Here is an 18,431-nt window from a genome sequence, read left to right as displayed (position 1 = left end):
TTGAGGATCATGCATCATAAGTAAATGCTAGGGAATTACGTGGAGTTATACTGTAGCAGAAATGGATGCGATCGGCTAACTAAACAGATGTGGCCCTGTGCATAACTGTATTCCCAGGTTTCCAGAAGGTTATTTTGCCATATACAGTAGCTTTTAGTTTGATTGGCTCTGCAACAGGCTTGAACCAGGAATACATTCACATGTATTTCCAAAACAAAGGTTATCGGTTCCTTTCTTTTAGAAGAGTGTGTGTGTGTGTGTGTGTGTGTGTGTGTGTGTGTGTGTGTGTGTGTGTGTGTGTGTGTGTGTGTGTGTGTGTGTGTGTGTGTGTGTGTGTGTGTGTGTGTGTACATTAAGACCAGAAGACACGATTCAGATACCCACACTCTAACATCCACCTACGTGATCTTCACCTCCCTTGCAGGGCACACATTCCGAAGCAGTTTTAACACATCCTCCCACTTGTTCTATAGCTCACGCGCACGCACACACGCATGTTCTTCCAAAAGAAAGGAACCGGCGATAACCTGTCGCTCACCAGTCCACACCTTGACGCCCACTTACACTATTCTGTGCATGAATAACGACAGCTCGGGGGTGGGCGGAGAGAGCAGAATTATGTCAAAGACTTGGCATAGCCTGGAGGGGCTGTCACAGACGACTGAAGCACAGCTTGCTCATCTTCAACAATATCTTTATTGATCAGCAAAAGTACCATTTACCTCGTTCTCCATCCTCATGATGTTGACAGTTTATCAATTCAAACAAAGCAGATGGCTTCCTCTCTGCCATTCATAATATCGCCCTCATTAGATTACCAGTAGACAAAGAAATCATTACTTGGGACATTCAGGACAAATAAAGACTGAAAGATGATCTCCATGTGGAATATGGCCCAATAAAGTTTCATCTCTTATGTTTCTGCGCTATGCCTTTTGAGCCCCAGGCGTTTTTCTTTACTATTATTTTTTGGCGATAAAATAAATGGAGCCTGTAAGTTGGCTAATGTTAAGTATAATAGGTAGATCAGGGCAGAAGTACGTTCTGACCTCCAAATGTACAGTAACCGAAACCCACAGACCGACCATAATGTCATCAGTGGTAATGGGAGAAAAATGGCTGGGTGTGAATCACATCAGGGGAGATGGGATGGAGGGAGAATAGGACAAATGGGAGAGAGATACGATAGGGTGGATGGAATATACGATAGGATGAATCTGAGGGAGATAGTTTGGCACAGATGCATGGGAGGGAGGTGGGATAAGATTAAGGGCAATTAACCAATAATATCAAAACTGATATTTATATATATAACAATAATCGACTTAATCTTGCTCATGTAGTTTAATTGAGCTTTTTTTTCTAAATTGACAAAAGTCTGTTTTATAATCGACTAAATTGATTGATTGTCTGATTAACCACTTAACCCTGTGTTGTACTACATTGTAAGTGGTGTAAAAAAGAAAAGAAAAAAGAAAATAGTGGAAATAGCTACCGTAACTGGGGCAAAGGTTTGAAATAATACTGATTTGAAGTCACACCGACCAGCCCTTAGAGGTATGTAGAATAGGACAGATTGGAGTGGAAGATGGTAGGATTTGTCTTCACCTTCTCTCACTCCCTCACACAAGCACACTTGGCTTCTGTCTCAGCGAATTACCATATTTGAACGCTGAACTGGGGGGGGAACAGCCCAACATTTGTTGCGAGAGCTTTGTGGATCCGTAGGAAGCCTACATGTGCATACATGCAAATAGGCTCAACATTACCATTAGATGTCCTCAGGGCTACATAGGCTAGCTGCGCCAATTGCGCGCACGCATGCGTGTGCCTGTGTGTGTGCGTGTGTGTGCAACAAAGCAGAGAACCCAACCATAACAATATACAAATTCTCACTCTCTCCAGGCATCTTTTACTCACACAGGCGCAATCTAATTTCACATGGCCATAAACACATGGGTTACTAAACTACACACAAGTACAATGTACAAAAAAATACAACGCTTTAAAACACAGACGTGTGTATGATTTTTCTCTGGCACACAAAGCATGAGAACATTCCCTTGCGTTGAGTTAATGTCACATCTAGGAATGGGTGAAGAAGAGAAATTAAAACCATTTCACACGCAACAATAACGGCACATGCAGTGCTCATTGTATGGTACATTGTAGTGGAACAATTAGGTTTGTTAGGAGAAGGAACGGTTCAAGAGGAAAATTGTTCGTAGCAGCATATAATTCAAGGTTCATAGGGCCTTTCCCAACGTTAGAAAATAATTTGAAGCAATGCAATATTGTAGAGATCTTCACTAATTCGTGAAATTGTTCATATGAAAAAGAAAAGATCAAGAGTTTGAAGATGTCCGTTGTTGCCGTTCATTAGATTCTCTCTGGCCATCCTTGATTCCCAGGGACAAGCCCAACAGTTGCAGTCTTTGTCCTGTTCCGAAGGGAGTCTGGGCTGGCTTCATCTCCCCACAGCCCAGCATCTGTGTCCCATCGCTGTCCTGGCAGCAGGCCTCGCTTTTCCCGACTCCCCAGCCCCACCAGAAACAGGAGCCTTGTGGGTAAAACCTCCTTTCACCGGGGGAGACCCGGGGGTTTTCGCTTTGACCATTATCCTCACACAGGACTGCTCCCGTACACAGCCTAACTGCACAGACAGACACATGACAACGACACACTGGGTTAGCTGCTGCAGAATGTTATCACTAAATAGACTGTATTCATTATAACCCCTGCACAAACACTCTGATCAGCATTGTTATAAAATGTGGCATTCATGTACCTGGGTATTTGAGCATTTGTTGATGTCATCATAATCTACAAGAATAGTTACAATCCATATTGACTGTGAAAATTCCCATATATCCATTTCCGTGTTTCCCGGTGTTGGCAGCATTTCCCATGGTGCATTTTATGGACCAGTATTACCCTGCCTGTCATGGCCATATGGTTTATGGTTGCAATTACAGTAAACTCTTCATATGTTCTGAAGTCACGATTGCTAGTTTGCTGTAAACACAGCAAAGTGGGTCAATGTCATGGTCGTCAAGGGTTGCGACAAAAAAACAGTGAATAAGGTTCGTCGTATTCACATTCATGGATTTGACGCGACATTCTAAATCTTACACGGGTTGTGCTTATAACGCTTCTGTGGCCAACGCGTAAGTGCCTCTCGCCTGTCGGCCTCTCGTCTACAACAACTGTGGTCTAGACCCAATATATTACTCTATGGACTAGACCGCCGCGGAGGCCCGCCGTCTCAAGCGAACTTGAGCCACGTGAGACACCACCGAGTTGCCGTGTCGAATAGGCAGAAAATTGTAAATAATGTTCTGGCGAGAGCGTTTGCCCCGACTGCCGCTCATAGTAGCTACTGGCCAATCACAGTGCGTCCTTGTACAACCCGTGTAGGGGGCGGTTGTAGAGACACAGAAGACTGTGAAATGTTATGGCTGCTATACTGAAACATTAGCCCTATACAACAAATATACTATAGATTAATATGCTGGGCCATATGGATAAAATCATTTGGCTAATACTTTGATATCGATGTTATGATATCGTATTATGACTCTCTCTCTCTTTCTCTCTCTCTCAAACTACAGCAGATCTACAAATTAAAAGCTTATAGATATTTATCGTTCAACATTTTATAATAATATCATAAAATGGGGCTTAAGGAAGAGACATCACAATATCCAAAATCCCAGACCACATCTATTCATTCTCATACCACAATATCAGTATAATATCAATATATTTGGCCAGCCCTAGTAGATCATGTTGAAAATCACGATATTGTCCCTTTAACCCATTTTGGGGGGAACCCCTTTTGGTGTTTTAAACATTATGTTATAATTTAGCTATTGAAAAATAGCAGATCTACAAGCTCATAGCGCGCCACCGAGTGGCGCGCTACGAGCTTGTAGGTCTGCTATTTTTGAAAAATCGTAAAAATGTGGCGCAAATCTTTGAATATATATTCTTTCAAAGTGAATGTTTTTAACTCCGGTCTAAAAGGGTTAAGGAGAAACCCACCAGCCCCCGCACTCACTGGTTCCATTTTAAGACTCGCCAGTCGTTCTCTCCTGGCTTCTCTCCTGTCAGAGGCATGAGCTATGGATCCTCATTAGCCACTTTTCCCAGCTGGATCATGTTGACATCTGCATTTGCGCTCAAGGCTATAGCGCCGCTACACACCAATTCACTAGCACTGTCAGGAAGGCAACGCAACTCCCTGGCGCCGGCTAATCATCGGAATCAACCAACCCTTAAAAGGCTGTGAATATCATCGGGATGAAGTGCACAAGTTTGCACTGATCCTGTGATACTGTGATTTTTCTTTTTCACTTTTCACAAAAGAAAAGAAGAAAAAGTCAGCCATGTATTAACTAAAAACAAAAACTTGCTGGAACCTCCCCGCCTCAGGGAAAAACAAAGTTCAGTTAAGCATACAAGACATGTACTGCAGTTCTGGACCTACCTGAGGTTTGGAGGGTCTCACTTCAGTGGACAGTCCATCCCGGGGTGCTCTGTGGCCCATATTGCTGCCTGGGAGAAGGATAAACATCAAATCAATACCACGTCTCAAAACACTAGGAGAAACTTTTATCTGCAAAAGTCATGCAAAGTCTAGGAGTAGGTATAGTCATGCAACTCCAGCTTTCATTTGGATAACTTGGCATAGGTAGAAACGTTATTATTTTATTTTACTGTATACAACCTTTACACACACATTGCAAAGAAAAAAGTAGCAGCAGCTGCACTGTACATAAGATATTGACAGATGGATTCGGCTTGGTTCATTTTAGCAAGAGTTGCATTAACACTATTGTGGGATATTTTGTTAGTACACAAGAGTTATTTTAGTACATAAAATTCACTATTACATAATATTGGGAGTTACATTTTTCTTACTTTTGAGTTGATTTCTTTTTTTTTTCTCCCCTCGCCCCCATTTTTTTTGCCATGACTGCAATAATGTTTTAAGAAATTGCACGCATTTACCAGCAAGTTTATGTCAATTGATAAACACCAAATTAAACATTTAGGGTTAGGTTACCTTTACAGAGGAGTGTTCTAGGTTATAACCATCCTCTCCATTGTACTGCCATTACTCTTTACTAAACGTAGCCATCGCGTAGGCGTCAACCGTGACATGAAGCTTAGACCTGAATGGTGGTTTGAATTCAGTTAATTTTCAGGTGCTAATCAATGCAATTCTCATTAACGATTACGACCACAGGTAAGAGGATTGAAAAAGGTCTGATACATACCCAGGCATTCAATGCTTTAGAACTCTATACACATTAGGAAGCTATCCAGGTTAATTTAGAGGTCTTACCTCGGGGTCCTTTTTAAAAAGTATAGAAAGAGAGAAAAAGAATAAGTTGTGCTCTTTTGATAATCAATCAAGACAGTCATTTAGGAAGGTTAAAGTCGTCAGACGTCAATACATTCATTTAGATTTAAAAAATGCGGTTTTGAATGAGGAAACAAAGCAAAACACCTATATGACTGACTGCTCGAAAGGTCGTTTAAAAAAGGCCATTTCATTTTACTAGGACAGGAAACAAATAAACCAAGTTAAGTTTCATAAAAAACAAACTAAGCTTTATTGACAAACTGCTGCAAAACATCTTTTTTTGACAGATTTAGTTACCTATTTAGGCAAGCTTACACATGTAGCATAATGCATTTTATGGAGAGGGTACAGATACTAGTGGCAGAATAAGTACAGTTTGGAACGTTTTAAAATATGTACAATAGTTCGGATTAAGCTGCAGGATCCCTTCCTCTACAGAAAGAGAAGACCCATGTGGAGATTTCTGTCCCAATCCGCATGCAGTTTATAGTCAGATCACACAATGAAGACCTGGACCTTTTTTATAGCAGAACAAAAGGGGCCAACTCCTGGCCATGTTCTTGTAAGTTAACAATAAAAGGACATTTAGTCTTCAGAGGCTTAAAATTAATGTTTAACATTTAAAAAAACAAATTAAGGATATGAGGACAGTCCATCTCAACAGTGTCTATTAGGGCTATATTTCAAAACTCTAAGTACAATGACAAATATTGCTGCCTAGAGTCTAAATGGACAACTTTTAGAACTATTTAAAAACAAATGGGAAGCATAATCAAGAAAGAATCATACTTAATTCCATTAACACTGATTTTTCCTTCACTTGATTTAATATGTACGTATAGATATATATTGTTTTGTTTTTGTTTTCTAGATTACATAATTGAAAGTTTAGAAAGGTATTTTATTTGGCTATTATTAAAACAGAATTTTGAAATGTAGCCTAAATGGGAATCTGCAACTGACCCTCAACAATTTCTTTTTATAATAGACAATTAAAATGGTTTCCTTAGACACTAACACGTTGATAAGGAGCCTGCTAAACACTCCCCTAGAAACTCCATGTAATCCCAAAGAGTAAAAAAATAAAAAGGTCAACAATGCAAAAAAGAGCCAGGGTGTAATGGGGTTCAGAGGGGGAAAGAAAATACAGCAAAATAAAAGTAAAGAAAATAAATAAATCAAAACATTGCACGGTCTCCTTCTCTAAAAACCCATCTAAATCTAAATGGGTGAAGTGCGGTCTCAGATCCCAAAACCAATTCGGCCAGTTCTCGTAAAAAATAGTCCAGTGTAGGTCAAAAAAAAGGAAAAAAGAAAAAAAAGAAGAAGAGTTAAAAAAAGACCAAACCAAAGACAAAACAGACAATTACTTTTGTCGGGCTGCTTAAAGCGCGAGCTGCCGTTGGTAGACAGGCGGTAGTCAGGGGTTTGCTCGTTAAGGTGAGTCCTGTTCAGTATTGCCTATAGGGATGCTCCCTGTAAGGCGTCTTGGCAACTCTGGGGGGAGGAAGGGCCTTCCCTGGAGCCTGTCTCTGGGTGCCATTCCAGTCGTCTTGGCCTGGGACAGACACACAGAGACAAAGGACAGAGGACACACACACACATGCATGAGATCCATGTCGCACCAAGAGAGTCGCTCTACAGCAGGGGTTCTCAACCCGTGGGTCGCGACCCCTCGGGGGGTCGCCAAATTATTTTGGGGGGTCCCCAAAATATTTTCAAAAAAAAGAAAAAAAAGAAAAATAGTTTTATTTTCACGATTTTTCAAAAATAGCAGACCTACAAGTTCATAGCGCGCCACTCGGTGGCGCGCTATGAGCTTGTAGATCTGCTATTTTTCAATAGCTAAATTATAACAAACATAACTTAAAACATCAAAAGGGGTTCCCGCCCAAAATGGTTTAAGGTTATTGTAGCAGTCAATTTATATTGGGGGTCAGGAGGGGGCGGGGCGGGGGTCCCGAGACATTGCCAAAGCATTTCCGGGGGTCCCCGGCCAAAAACGTTGAGAACCCCTGCTCTACAGTACGTATAGGACAGTGGTTCCCAAACTCTTTCATGTCAAGGACCCCCAAATTGATACTAATTAGCCCGCGGACCCCCATTTGAATAGACATACCATGCAGGGACCCCCCTAAGAGAAGATTCTTACGGCTCTAGCAGTGATTCTCAAGCAGTTTAATTTCAAGGACCCCCAGTTTGACATGCATTAGTCTACGGACCCCCCATTTAATGGCATTTCTGTCTCTGGGACCCCAATTTTAAATGTGTTTTTTTTGTGGCTTTTTGCCTTTATTTTATATTTTTATGGAGGGACAGACAGTAGGCTGACCGGAAATGGGGAGAGAGATGGGGGGAAGACATGCAGTAAAGGCCGTCGGGATCGGGAGTCGAACCCGCGGCACACTGCCAGACTGGATTACCAGCCAAGGTGCCTGGACCACTGAGCCATAGCCCAGGCTCTGGGACCCCAATTTATATTGTATAATCAATGTTAATTTAACTCTGAGAGTGTACAAATTTGTGCACTCTCAGAGTTACAGACCCACAAGGGTCCATTTGGTTGCAAACTATGATTTAGCTGGGTACCCCGTGGAACTCCCTCAAGGACCCCTGGGGGTCCCCAGACCCCACTTTGGGAACCACTGGTATAGGACACTGGGTTAAGCCTGATTTATACTTAGTTGCGTGCTCATTAAATAGCAGATCTACAAGCTCACAATGCGGCACGAATTAATGTGATCTGCTATTTATGGCATCCAACGCCAGCGTGCAACCAAGTACGAATCAGGCTTTCATCCAACGCCAGCGTGCAACCAAGTACGAATCAGGCTTTCATCCAACGCCAGCGTGCAACCAAGTACGAATCAGGCTTTACACGGATAGTAATTCTTACCGTAGGATTCGTATGATTCCGTTGTCTCTCCGTGACCGTAGTCGTAGTATTCTGGTTCTCTGATTGGTAGAAATGAAAGAGAAAGAAGACACGCTTTAAAAACATTGACTAGCTGCTTGTCTGTAACTGCTGAGGGATGATGATTAGATCCCAAGATCAAAGCCTGTTGTTTTTTTATCTCTCTTTTTTTCTTCTTCTTTTTATAGCATGAAACATCTCAGACCTGACAAATAACTAGCAATCTACTCAAATTCAGCAGACACAAAATGGATAGAATAAAGCACTCGCTACAGTGTATTAGTATATATATAATTATATATATTTTTTTTGCCAAAAGTGTAGTTCTGTTACCAAATCCCATTACGTGTCAAATTGGTGACAAGTAGCTGAAAGTGAGATGGATGCTTGACTTACGCCTGGGGCTGACTGTAGTAGCTGCTGTCGTATGAGTCGTAGGCCGTCTCTGTGTAGCTCTCATCATACGTCTGAGAGAGAGAGAGAGAGAGAGAGAGAGAGAGAGAGAGAGGCAGAGACATGAAATCAAGAATCGTGAATGTCAAACTTTACCCAAAGTACTGCACTCCTGCTAAGGCAGACATACTCCGCCCAAAATTCCATTGCTGGCATCAGAACAATCTCTCTCCCTCACACTCTGCACTTATAGTCATAAAAAACAATCATTCAATCATTCTCTGCGAGCTGGAGAGCATAAAAGTCATGCATATTAACGACTGATGGCAAAGTCATGCCCTTTGCCAACACCATGTGCCGGCATGAACTCACGTATTCATCGTAGGACTCTGCTGCAACGGGGGTATGGGGGGGCGGAGGAGCCATCCTTTGCGGGGGTCCGGCGGTGGGGGGCCTGGCCCGGGGTGCCGCGGCGCCCCTGGAGGGAGCAGCTGGGGGTCCTCCTCTGCCTCCCGGCGCACCCCTCACTGCGCCACCCCTGGCTGGGCCACCTCGGGTCACGGCTCCTCTGACGGCACCGCCACGAGGGGGCATACCCCTACCCCTGGAAAAGAGGAGGGTCGCTGATAAGAAATGTGATGACGAGCCTTTTTTTTATATATAAAAGGCTGGATGGATTCGTTGCGTGCGTGCGTGCGTGCGTGCGTGCGTGCGTGCGTGCGTGTGTGCGTGCGTGCGTGCGTGCGACTGTCTGTGTGCGTAGGATGCTTCTGCTCACCTGGGTGCTCCAGCAGGAGGTCCCCCGCGGCCTCTGACAGGCAGGCCTCCTCTGCCTCTGGCTCCATGCTCCTGGCCACCGTTCAGGTAGCTCATCTCCATGAACTGCTCTTGGCAGATCTCATCCATCAAATCCTGCACACACACACACACACACACACACACACACACACACACACACACACACACACACACACACACACACACACACACACACACACACACACACACACACACACACACACGGAAAAAATGAAAAAAGGAGAGTGAGAAACAGTGTAGGACACGGGAGGTGAAAGTAATAGAGAGAAAAGAGAAGAGGACAGAGTTTAGGACAAAGCAGGAGAAAGGAGCCATGAATAAAAGAGCAGAAGGCAATTACCCAGCCGCTCGATACCCGGCGTCCCCCCTAATGCCTAACGGAGCAGGCAGAATACTGCACAACAAAGTCTCCGTGAGTCGGCGGAGAGTGCTGGAGGGGAGAGGAAGTGATAAAGAAGGAGAGCGCCCTGCCTGCACTCGTGCGTCAGGCCTAGGAACCTCTGTCTGCACATACGAGGTGAGCGACTCGACTTTGCAGGCTTGGCAGGCCCTTTGTGGGTCATATGAGCGGCTAACCCATTTCCATCGCTGTGGAAAACAATAAGGTGGCACGGATTAGAGACGCCGCGCCTGTTTGAGCGGCACAAATCCTGCGACACAATCCGCCTTCCTCCCGGCGTGGGGGTGGCGCCGTGGCGGGGAACAGTACCGTGACCCAATCGATTCGGTTTCATAAATCACTCAGGGATGGTGAAGGCACTCTAATGATGTGATGGTCGGGGAAGAAAAGAAACCCAGATATTACTAGAATATGCAGCACGGAAAGGAGTGTTCAATTTATCTGGAGGGAGGCAAATAAGACAAACACATTTGTCTGATTACAAATTCATCCCTGGCTCGGAGCAATGGGACTGTGCTTGCGTTTAACCGGTCGGTGGTTTTTACCACGCCCTGGCACGCCAACCTGTCTCAATCTAACTAATAGACAGGAATTTCTTTGTGATGAAACATTGTGAAACTTATTGAAAATAATTGAAAGACACGATAAAATTACAAGATCTAATGGACTGTAAAAGAGGGAGGTATTACAACCACGCCTTCATACATCGACACAGATGAAATGAAACAAAGCTGTGCATGACTTTCTTTTATAGGCACAATATATATTTGGTGGAAATCAATTTCCAAACGAGCCTCATTTTAGCAAAGTCATCCATTTGTTCATTAAAATGTTTTTATGTTTTCCCCTTTCTGAGAGGATCTTCGTTTCGTAGGGGATCCGCAGGGGATGTCCTTTTATGCAACACAGCAATATGATATAATAATAATACGTCACTTCATCAGCCCATTTATTTCTGTTCTGATCCAAAACACATAACTTCTCCTGCCACAGAGCGCTAACTGGAAAACCAAAAAGCCATTAGACACATTACCTGGCCCATTGGCCGACTCATGGCACAAGGCATAGTTAGAATACACACGGGCAAGCCTTGGCTCCACAGCATCGCAGGCCCAGCTGGCCTAAACCCCACAAACTCTCAAAAATAAAACAAGCCAGACACAGGCCACGCAGGCCAAGATTCACCATAGAGCAGTCAAACTTGTGTGGGGCGCCCACTGGCAGAGTCACTTACATTCATTGCCGATTCACTGCCACTATATTATGTTATTGGATAAAACAATACCAGTCACAAGATGTATTTATATTGGCCACATGACGTTTCACGTTGTTTGGCCAAGTCCATAGACTTGGCTGCCATTTCGATTTGTGTTCGAAAGTGACTTGACTGCCATATGACGTAATTTCAAAAGCCAGGCATTGGAGGGGCTAGCACCCCTCAAAAAGTGATGCTTTGGATGCATATAGATCAACATGAAAGACTTGTAAGCAGACAAACAGATAGGGCACGGTTCACCGTGCTGACACGGTGAAAAGAAACCCAATTCCTCTGCTTAAGCTGATTGCTTTACGTGCCTCGACTCGACTATGCCATAAGGTCTGTTTGCTCCTGGTACTCACTTCATCTGCTCTAGCCATCCTGCTGGGTCCACTTTAGATTCTCCTCTCCCCAACACGCACCCTGCAAACCACCCCAGACCTTTTTGAAAGGCATATCTTAAGTCAATTATTAAAGAACCCCTTGGGCCGTTACTGGAGAAGCTTTCAGGCCTGGCCTGTGTGTGTATAACGGGCTTGCGTTTTCGTGCTCATTCAGCATAGCAAAAACGAAGCGATTTACATGCCGGTTGCATTCGTGACCACTTGACACAGTTAATGCCGGAACACGGAGCATGACAACAATAGCTAAGAAGGGCTTGACCCACTTACAGGAAATAGGAACTTCTTGACTTCCTCCATGGCGTGGGCCATGCGCAGGTAGGCGTCTGGCACGGGGGCAAACACCTCGATGAAGACGTGCAGCTCCATGGACAAGTGGGCATACTTGGGCTCACCGCCTTTCCTCAGTCCCTCCTCCTGAAATGCAGTCAGGCACACAGATAAACTAAAGACACCTCTCATTCTGCACCCAGTCAAACCACTTGGAATGCTAGTGTCCCTATTCTGCGGCTAACATTCTGCAAAATAGCCGATCTACAATGCCGTGATGTGTAAATCAGATATTATTGGCTAAGATATTGAGTAAAGACAGGGATAACCGGAGGGGCCTAGTACGGAGCCCTTGGGAAATCGGTCGACTAAATATAGGGCCTATGTGGCTCAAATTCAAGCAAATTATGCATTAGAGTGCTGCATTTAATCTACCCTCCACAGCATCAGACATTGGTGTGCTATTAATAATGATAGCAAACCAAAGTGTCGATCTGCAGGAGTCTAGCTCTGTCTAAAGGAGGTCCTGTCTGTCTGTCTGTCTGTCTGTCTGTCTGTCTGTCTGTCTGTCTGTCTGTCTGTCTGTCTGTCGCTCATCAGCTCAAAATGTTTTGGGCACACTGACAGTAGGCCACATAAGTGCCTATACTAATTTAGTTGTATTTTTATACAATATACTTTTCAAAGTACTATAAGATGCCTGTAGTAGGGCTCCAAGCCATGGTTTGATAATCAACAACAACAAGTTTACTATACAGGGCTATCCTAAAGGTGTCTATGACAGATGCACATTGCACAGCAAGCGGCTGCCATTGGGTTTACATTCATGCATGACTTAATTATCCTCCACATCCACAACAGCTGGGAACCCACAAGTCCATCCCGAATAGAGGACAGATGTTTGATGGCTACCGGTAACCCAGATCCCACAGGTGTGCTTACAAAAGCACAGTGCATTACCTTTGTTTTGTCTCTCATGGATCCCTTGCCCAGCACAGAGATCTTGGCTCCAGTCTCCTCCTGCAGACGTTTGATTGTGTTGCCCTGAGGTCCCAGAATCTTCCCCACAAAATTGAACTGAAACCCAAGCAGAACAAAACCAAATTAGGCGGGTGATTACCGAAAGGTGGCGTTTTGGCATGAGTGCAGTGCACTGAATGCCTTCAGTGGTATATTTACCATGGTGGGTCGATACAAAGCCAATGATACTACCGGTAAATGTTCACTACAATCATCTAAGCATAGAGTGAAATCTGTGTACACTACACTGCTTTGCAATTTTATGCAATGCAGTATAACCGCTGTGAAAATATGATTACAGACAAATGATTAAGGTCAAAGCTATTTGTCAGCAGAAAGGTCCTTAATGGAGACGTTTTAACTTAAAAAGATTGACTCCCTGGGATGTTCAGGATGGGAATATGCAAATTTGAGGATTAGCTTTCATTAGCTTTCCAATTCAAAGGTTGTGGTAAATGATTGTCACTGTTGGGTAGAAATTGAGCTCTTGTTAATACTTTATTTGTTAAATATTTATATGAAAAAATCATACAATATTGACCACTTTCAAATGTTTCTAAAATCGCTGAAATAGCAGATCTACAAGCTCAAGCTTGTTTTGGGGCATTAACTTACGGAAAGAAATTCAAAGTTTAAATATTCAGTATCGTGCTTGACAGCAATGTTATGCAAATTTTAGGATAAGAAAGAAATCACTCATTAGCTTTGAAGTTCCAAATGTTGTGGTTTATGATGTAAAAACGGAGCACTATTGAGGACAGAGGACTGTCCAGCTGTACAGACAGTACTTCTACATCGTATTGATCTAGTTCTGGAGACAGACAGGGCGACATCTAGGGATCATCTCGTTAGAACTGAGCTTTACATCCATTTTTGTCCTCCCCTAATGCAAAAATAACTATCCTATCTATCTGCACCATATGCTATCCACTTTGAAAATCACAGCAAGTTCATCTAATCCTAACCACACCGCCAGTGTATGACAGGAGCCAATGTAACCGAGTCAACCTGGGCTGACAGAAACAAGACAACCCATATTATATAATAAGGTATATTTATAGCTAGCAATATAAATGTCTTACATTGAGACAGGTTATGCCTGCACATCTTCTGTCACCAACACGGCATAACACGTGTTTCTGCAATCAATGTCACCATATGTCTGTGCAATATATAGATCAAATACATACAGATGACACCACCTGAGGTCAGGCAATCAAGCCACAAGATATAAAATAACTAACGCTTACTGAAACGCGAACACAGCACACGACACAGTCAGCAGAGCAATATCCTTTACCATATATTATTAACATTTTGATCCTTTTGCTGGGGTTTTAAAACGCAGTTGTATCCAGGGTAATTATACACCTGAGCTAATAGATCAAGGTTGAGAGGAGTAATTTGACCCGATGCGTTTGTGTAATTGAAACTCAGCTGCAGAATGAATTAAATCAAGAGGGGCTAAGAAGACAGGGGTTAGAGAGGATAGGGTTGGAAAATTAAAGCCTGACTGATGCCAGATTTTTGGGTCCAATGCTAATACCAATTTATGAGAATATTTAACCGATAAGCAAACAAATGAATACAGACCAATCCGTTTTGATAGATACAAAATAAACACTATCTGAACTTTATTTTATGTTATATTATCTTCATATTCAAGGTGTTAAAGAATAGCTCATTATTAGATCACAATGCATCATGATGAGCTTGTAGATCATCAGCTATTTTTGAAAAATTAGTTAAAAATCTAGACATGTCGGCTGCATAATTGCAGATAACAATGTTGTCAACAAAGGGGGTAAAGGGACTAAGCTCACCTTTGGGTACTGTTTTACAGGTATGAGCACTCGCTCCTTAAGTTTGATGTTCTTTGTTGTGAAAAGGTCCAGATAGGTTTCTCCTCCTTCCTTTTTGGGCTCCCCTTTCTGGATTCTATCGACCTCTATAAAAAGGAAAAGGTATCTGTTTCAGGCATATTGTTTTGGATGCAAAAACTTGATACATGTACTCGCAGCTTCAATCAATCAAGACATCAAACAGAGCTTTGGGTGGCATGGCATTATGTCAGACGTGGATTGCCTGGCTATGAGAAGTATGCCACATGAGAACAGGTTTGTTCTAAAATTAGTATCTTCTGTGCCATGTCAGCCTTCCTGTCATGAGGTCAGAGTTAAACACAAGAATAAAAAAGTAAAGTCACCGCAATACTCAAATCACAGAGGTTACAATACTGCATGAGAGAGGGGGTCAAAATGTACTTGTAAACAAGGTATTCTAGTGCTTTGTCTACTAGTTGGTCTATAAAACAAGTTGATTCATTTCACCCTCACATGTTAAAAGAACATACAGGTGTTTATATGTTGCCCGTTGGTTAGATGCTATACTTTACATTACTGCTGACAACTTTCTAAAACATTACCATATTGTTTTGCGTTATTCCTCAAACACAGGTAACTTTATGCCCCCTTTATTTTTAATCAAAGTGACATTATCATTACATTTTAAAGTAACTTAAGGCACAGATTATTCTGAAAGGTCTACAAAGTCGACTGGAGCAAAGATTATTTTATGAACAAACATCAAACGCCCTTCATGACTTCAGCAAGGCAAGGTGAATATTAGCCAGATTAGTACTAGTAGATAATTTTAAGGTGCGTTTATCACCTGAAAATACCAATTAAAAATGGGGGATCTAGTAAACATGCAATAACACCGGTGAAGTCCTTTAAATAGCAGTTTATATGTTGACAATATCTAATGTGGTGGTGGCTATAGCCTACTGTAAACAACGAAAACACTCATAAAATGACTTGAATGCCATTTGCATCATTGGACTGAAGAACCGCAATTACAATTTTTTTCCCCAAATTATTCAGCCCTACGTGAGGGTTAGGATTATTTGACCTATACACAATGATGTCCATTTGGTTATATTACACTTGTACATTCTCAGAGTTTGACTGTGTGTCTATTTTTAGTCTACTACAGCCATGAATCCCCCCACCTCCAGTGCCTTCACACACACAGCATCGGGCTGAGCTGAGCTAAGCTGTGCCTTGCATCACCTCGTCCACAGTGGCAGCCAGGGCACCCAGCCTCCAGGGCCATCATGCACATACCCACAGTGCCATCACAGCCGCCTCCTCACCTCTGGCCATGACAAGTGCTAAAACTGCCATGTGCAGACGTGTCAGCTATCGCACTGTCTATACCGGCTGTACAGGGCAGGGGGAGGAGAGCTATACTGGAGATGTCTGTCTCCTTTACTGAGAGAGCCGAGCACACTCGCTGGCCGACACACTGAAGTCGAGAGCCATTCCCTCTGTACAAAGCATATTAGGCTATTATACTTTAGGTGTACCTCTGTGAGCATCCTAGACAAAGAAGCTATATGCGGGCCGATTAGTCTATTCATTAAAAACGTTTACAAAGGCACACACATCCAAATTAGTAAAATTCCTATAGGTGCTTAGTGTAGACACAGAAGAACACATAAAAACAGAATCTACTCTGCACACTGGATCATTCAACCATGGATAATAATGTATTACCCACCAAAAAGGTGATGCTTCAAGCATCTTGGTGGGCAGACTCTATGCTTTAATGCTTCTGTCAGCCAATTATTCATTACCATTATATATTTATTCATCGACTTGGCAGCAACAAAAGCAACCACATTGCAGCATGCAGAGCTTGCCACCAACCATTTGAAAAGCACATGGGACAGTGGAGCTGATGGTTTTAATGGCATGCAGGTCACACAGATTTTAACACAAAGCTTTGATGTCACGCGGAAAGAAGTGCCGTTTCCAACCAACCATTTCCATTAACCGTAACAACAATAACCTGCTTTTCATTCTCCAGGACGGAGCAGCAGTGAACAGGAATGCTGAGACACCGTTATAGCCCGCAGACTGGTGTTTACCTCGTTGCATGAACACGCCACCGCCTCCTTCAGGCTGCAAAGTATTGAGGTGACCCTGTCACATTGTCGCACATTGAATTGTGTGCAACATTCTTACGGACAATTCTAGAAAGCTGTGGCTTTTGCCGAATATTATGTGTGTGTGTCCTATGAGAACGCCGCTAACTTTTACATTACATCACAACAGGCATGGTGTGTCTCTTTTGGGGGCTTTCGCTTTCAAGTTAATTTAATGTATGTACAGTAGCCTACTACTATACAATCGCTCGACCGCGTCGCTTGTCGACCAAAGCGGAGGCGGCCAGCGTGTAGATCAAAGTCTTGTCGGCAAGCGACACAGTTGTAGGCGACTATACGCACTGTACGCAGTAATAGCATAGCCTGTAATTATAGGCTCGTTGTAATTACGCAGCGATCGGGACACAAACGACACGTCTTAGCCGCAGAGAAGGCTTTCCCACCTGGACCATATCAGATAAAGCTATACCACTCAGTAGTAGGCCTACCTACCCTACAACATAAGTATAAAATTGCATATTGTGACTATTATAAAATATATAAATATAATATATTCCCCTAACACGTGTTGGGTCGGGTGTGTCACTGACTGGTGACGTGTGAGTCAAGATGATTTATTGTGAGCGATTATAATAGGGACTCGGGAGGTATGTCTCGTCCAGCGTGCACGCAGCACGCGCGCGCGCACACACGCACACACACACACACACACACACACACACACCACACACACACGGCACCGAGGTGCGAGTTTAGTACAAGCTATATAGCAGTGTAATAACAGTACGGGATGCTGTACTTAAGCAAACATCGCCCAAGAATACACACTTTACCTGCAGATAAAAGTTTCATGGCGTGCGTAAAAGACACGTCCAGGCTGTCCTTCTCCGCCAGGAGCTCGGGGAGATATTTTCCGTCGCTCTCCATTTTTTTCTTTTTTATAAAAGAACACAAAAATAACAAAAAAAATAAAAAATCAGTTTGTGATGATGGGAGATGGCTCGATGCGTAAAACGCGTAAAAACAAAAACCCCACCACCACCGGGCACCGACGATGTTAAAAGAGTATAGTCCAGTTATGTAACTATGGAGCGCGTATCCACTTCGCAGCAGATTGCGTTTTGCATGTGGCTGACGCGCGCTTGGCGAGCACAGAGTAGTGCTGCTGCTGTGCTGTCTGACTGCGTGTGTGAATGAGTGTGTGTGTGTGTGTGTGTGTGTGTGTGCGCGCTGTCTCCTTGCAGCAGCAGCGCTCTGTGGAAATGGAAGAACAAAAGCTGGTGACTGGAGAATGATTTGGGACTCAACCAGCGGAAGTGAGCTCAGAGAAGCACACAGCTTATTGCTGGTCTGACCCCGCCCACCGCAGCCTCATTTATATTCGTGGCTGTCAGGTGGAAATCTTGTATAGGCTGGGGGGAAAAAAAGAAAAAAAGGGGGAAAAAAAACTTTTCAGATTTTTGTGTTAATACTTTTCATTGGTTGAATATAATGCCAATTGCCAGCACAGACACACTTTCAGTTATTTTTATTTATTTATTTCAGAAATAGCAGCTCTACAAGTTCACAGCATGTAGTAAGTCAAATATGCTTTGTGAGATTATAGGCATATCTTTTTGTTTGATATTTTTGGTCA

General features: G+C 43.2%; 1 protein-coding gene across 2 annotated transcripts; it reads right to left on the bottom strand.

Annotated features, from left to right (window-relative positions):
• Positions 1–1,866: 1,866 nt before the first annotated feature.
• Positions 1,867–17,999, bottom strand: khdrbs1b (KH domain containing, RNA binding, signal transduction associated 1b). 2 transcript variants are annotated; one of them, XR_013791739.1, is made up of 11 exons: positions 17,629–17,999; positions 14,670–14,794; positions 12,787–12,903; positions 11,827–11,973; positions 9,457–9,590; positions 9,051–9,282; positions 8,682–8,752; positions 8,268–8,326; positions 6,742–6,929; positions 4,490–4,557; positions 1,867–2,653 (listed from the first exon to the last, which is right to left on the bottom strand). XR_013791739.1 is itself a non-coding variant. In XM_079522741.1 (9 exons), exons 1-9 carry the CDS (start codon positions 17,720–17,722, stop codon positions 6,823–6,825), a joined length of 1,086 nt encoding a protein of 361 aa, XP_079378867.1. In that variant the 5' UTR covers positions 17,723–17,833; the 3' UTR covers positions 4,572–6,822. The 2 variants fall into 2 exon arrangements, 1 of the variants encoding a protein (XP_079378867.1); XM_079522741.1 differs by lacking the exons at positions 1,867–2,653; positions 4,490–4,557 and having other exon boundaries at positions 4,572–6,929; positions 17,629–17,833.
• Between the last annotated feature and the right edge of the window lie 432 nt (positions 18,000–18,431).

This window comes from Electrona antarctica (genome assembly GCF_951216825.1).
Source record: "Electrona antarctica genome assembly, chromosome: 15".
Taxonomy (NCBI): domain Eukaryota; kingdom Metazoa; phylum Chordata; class Actinopteri; order Myctophiformes; family Myctophidae; genus Electrona; species Electrona antarctica.
This window is presented reverse-complemented; position numbering and strand designations above follow the sequence as displayed.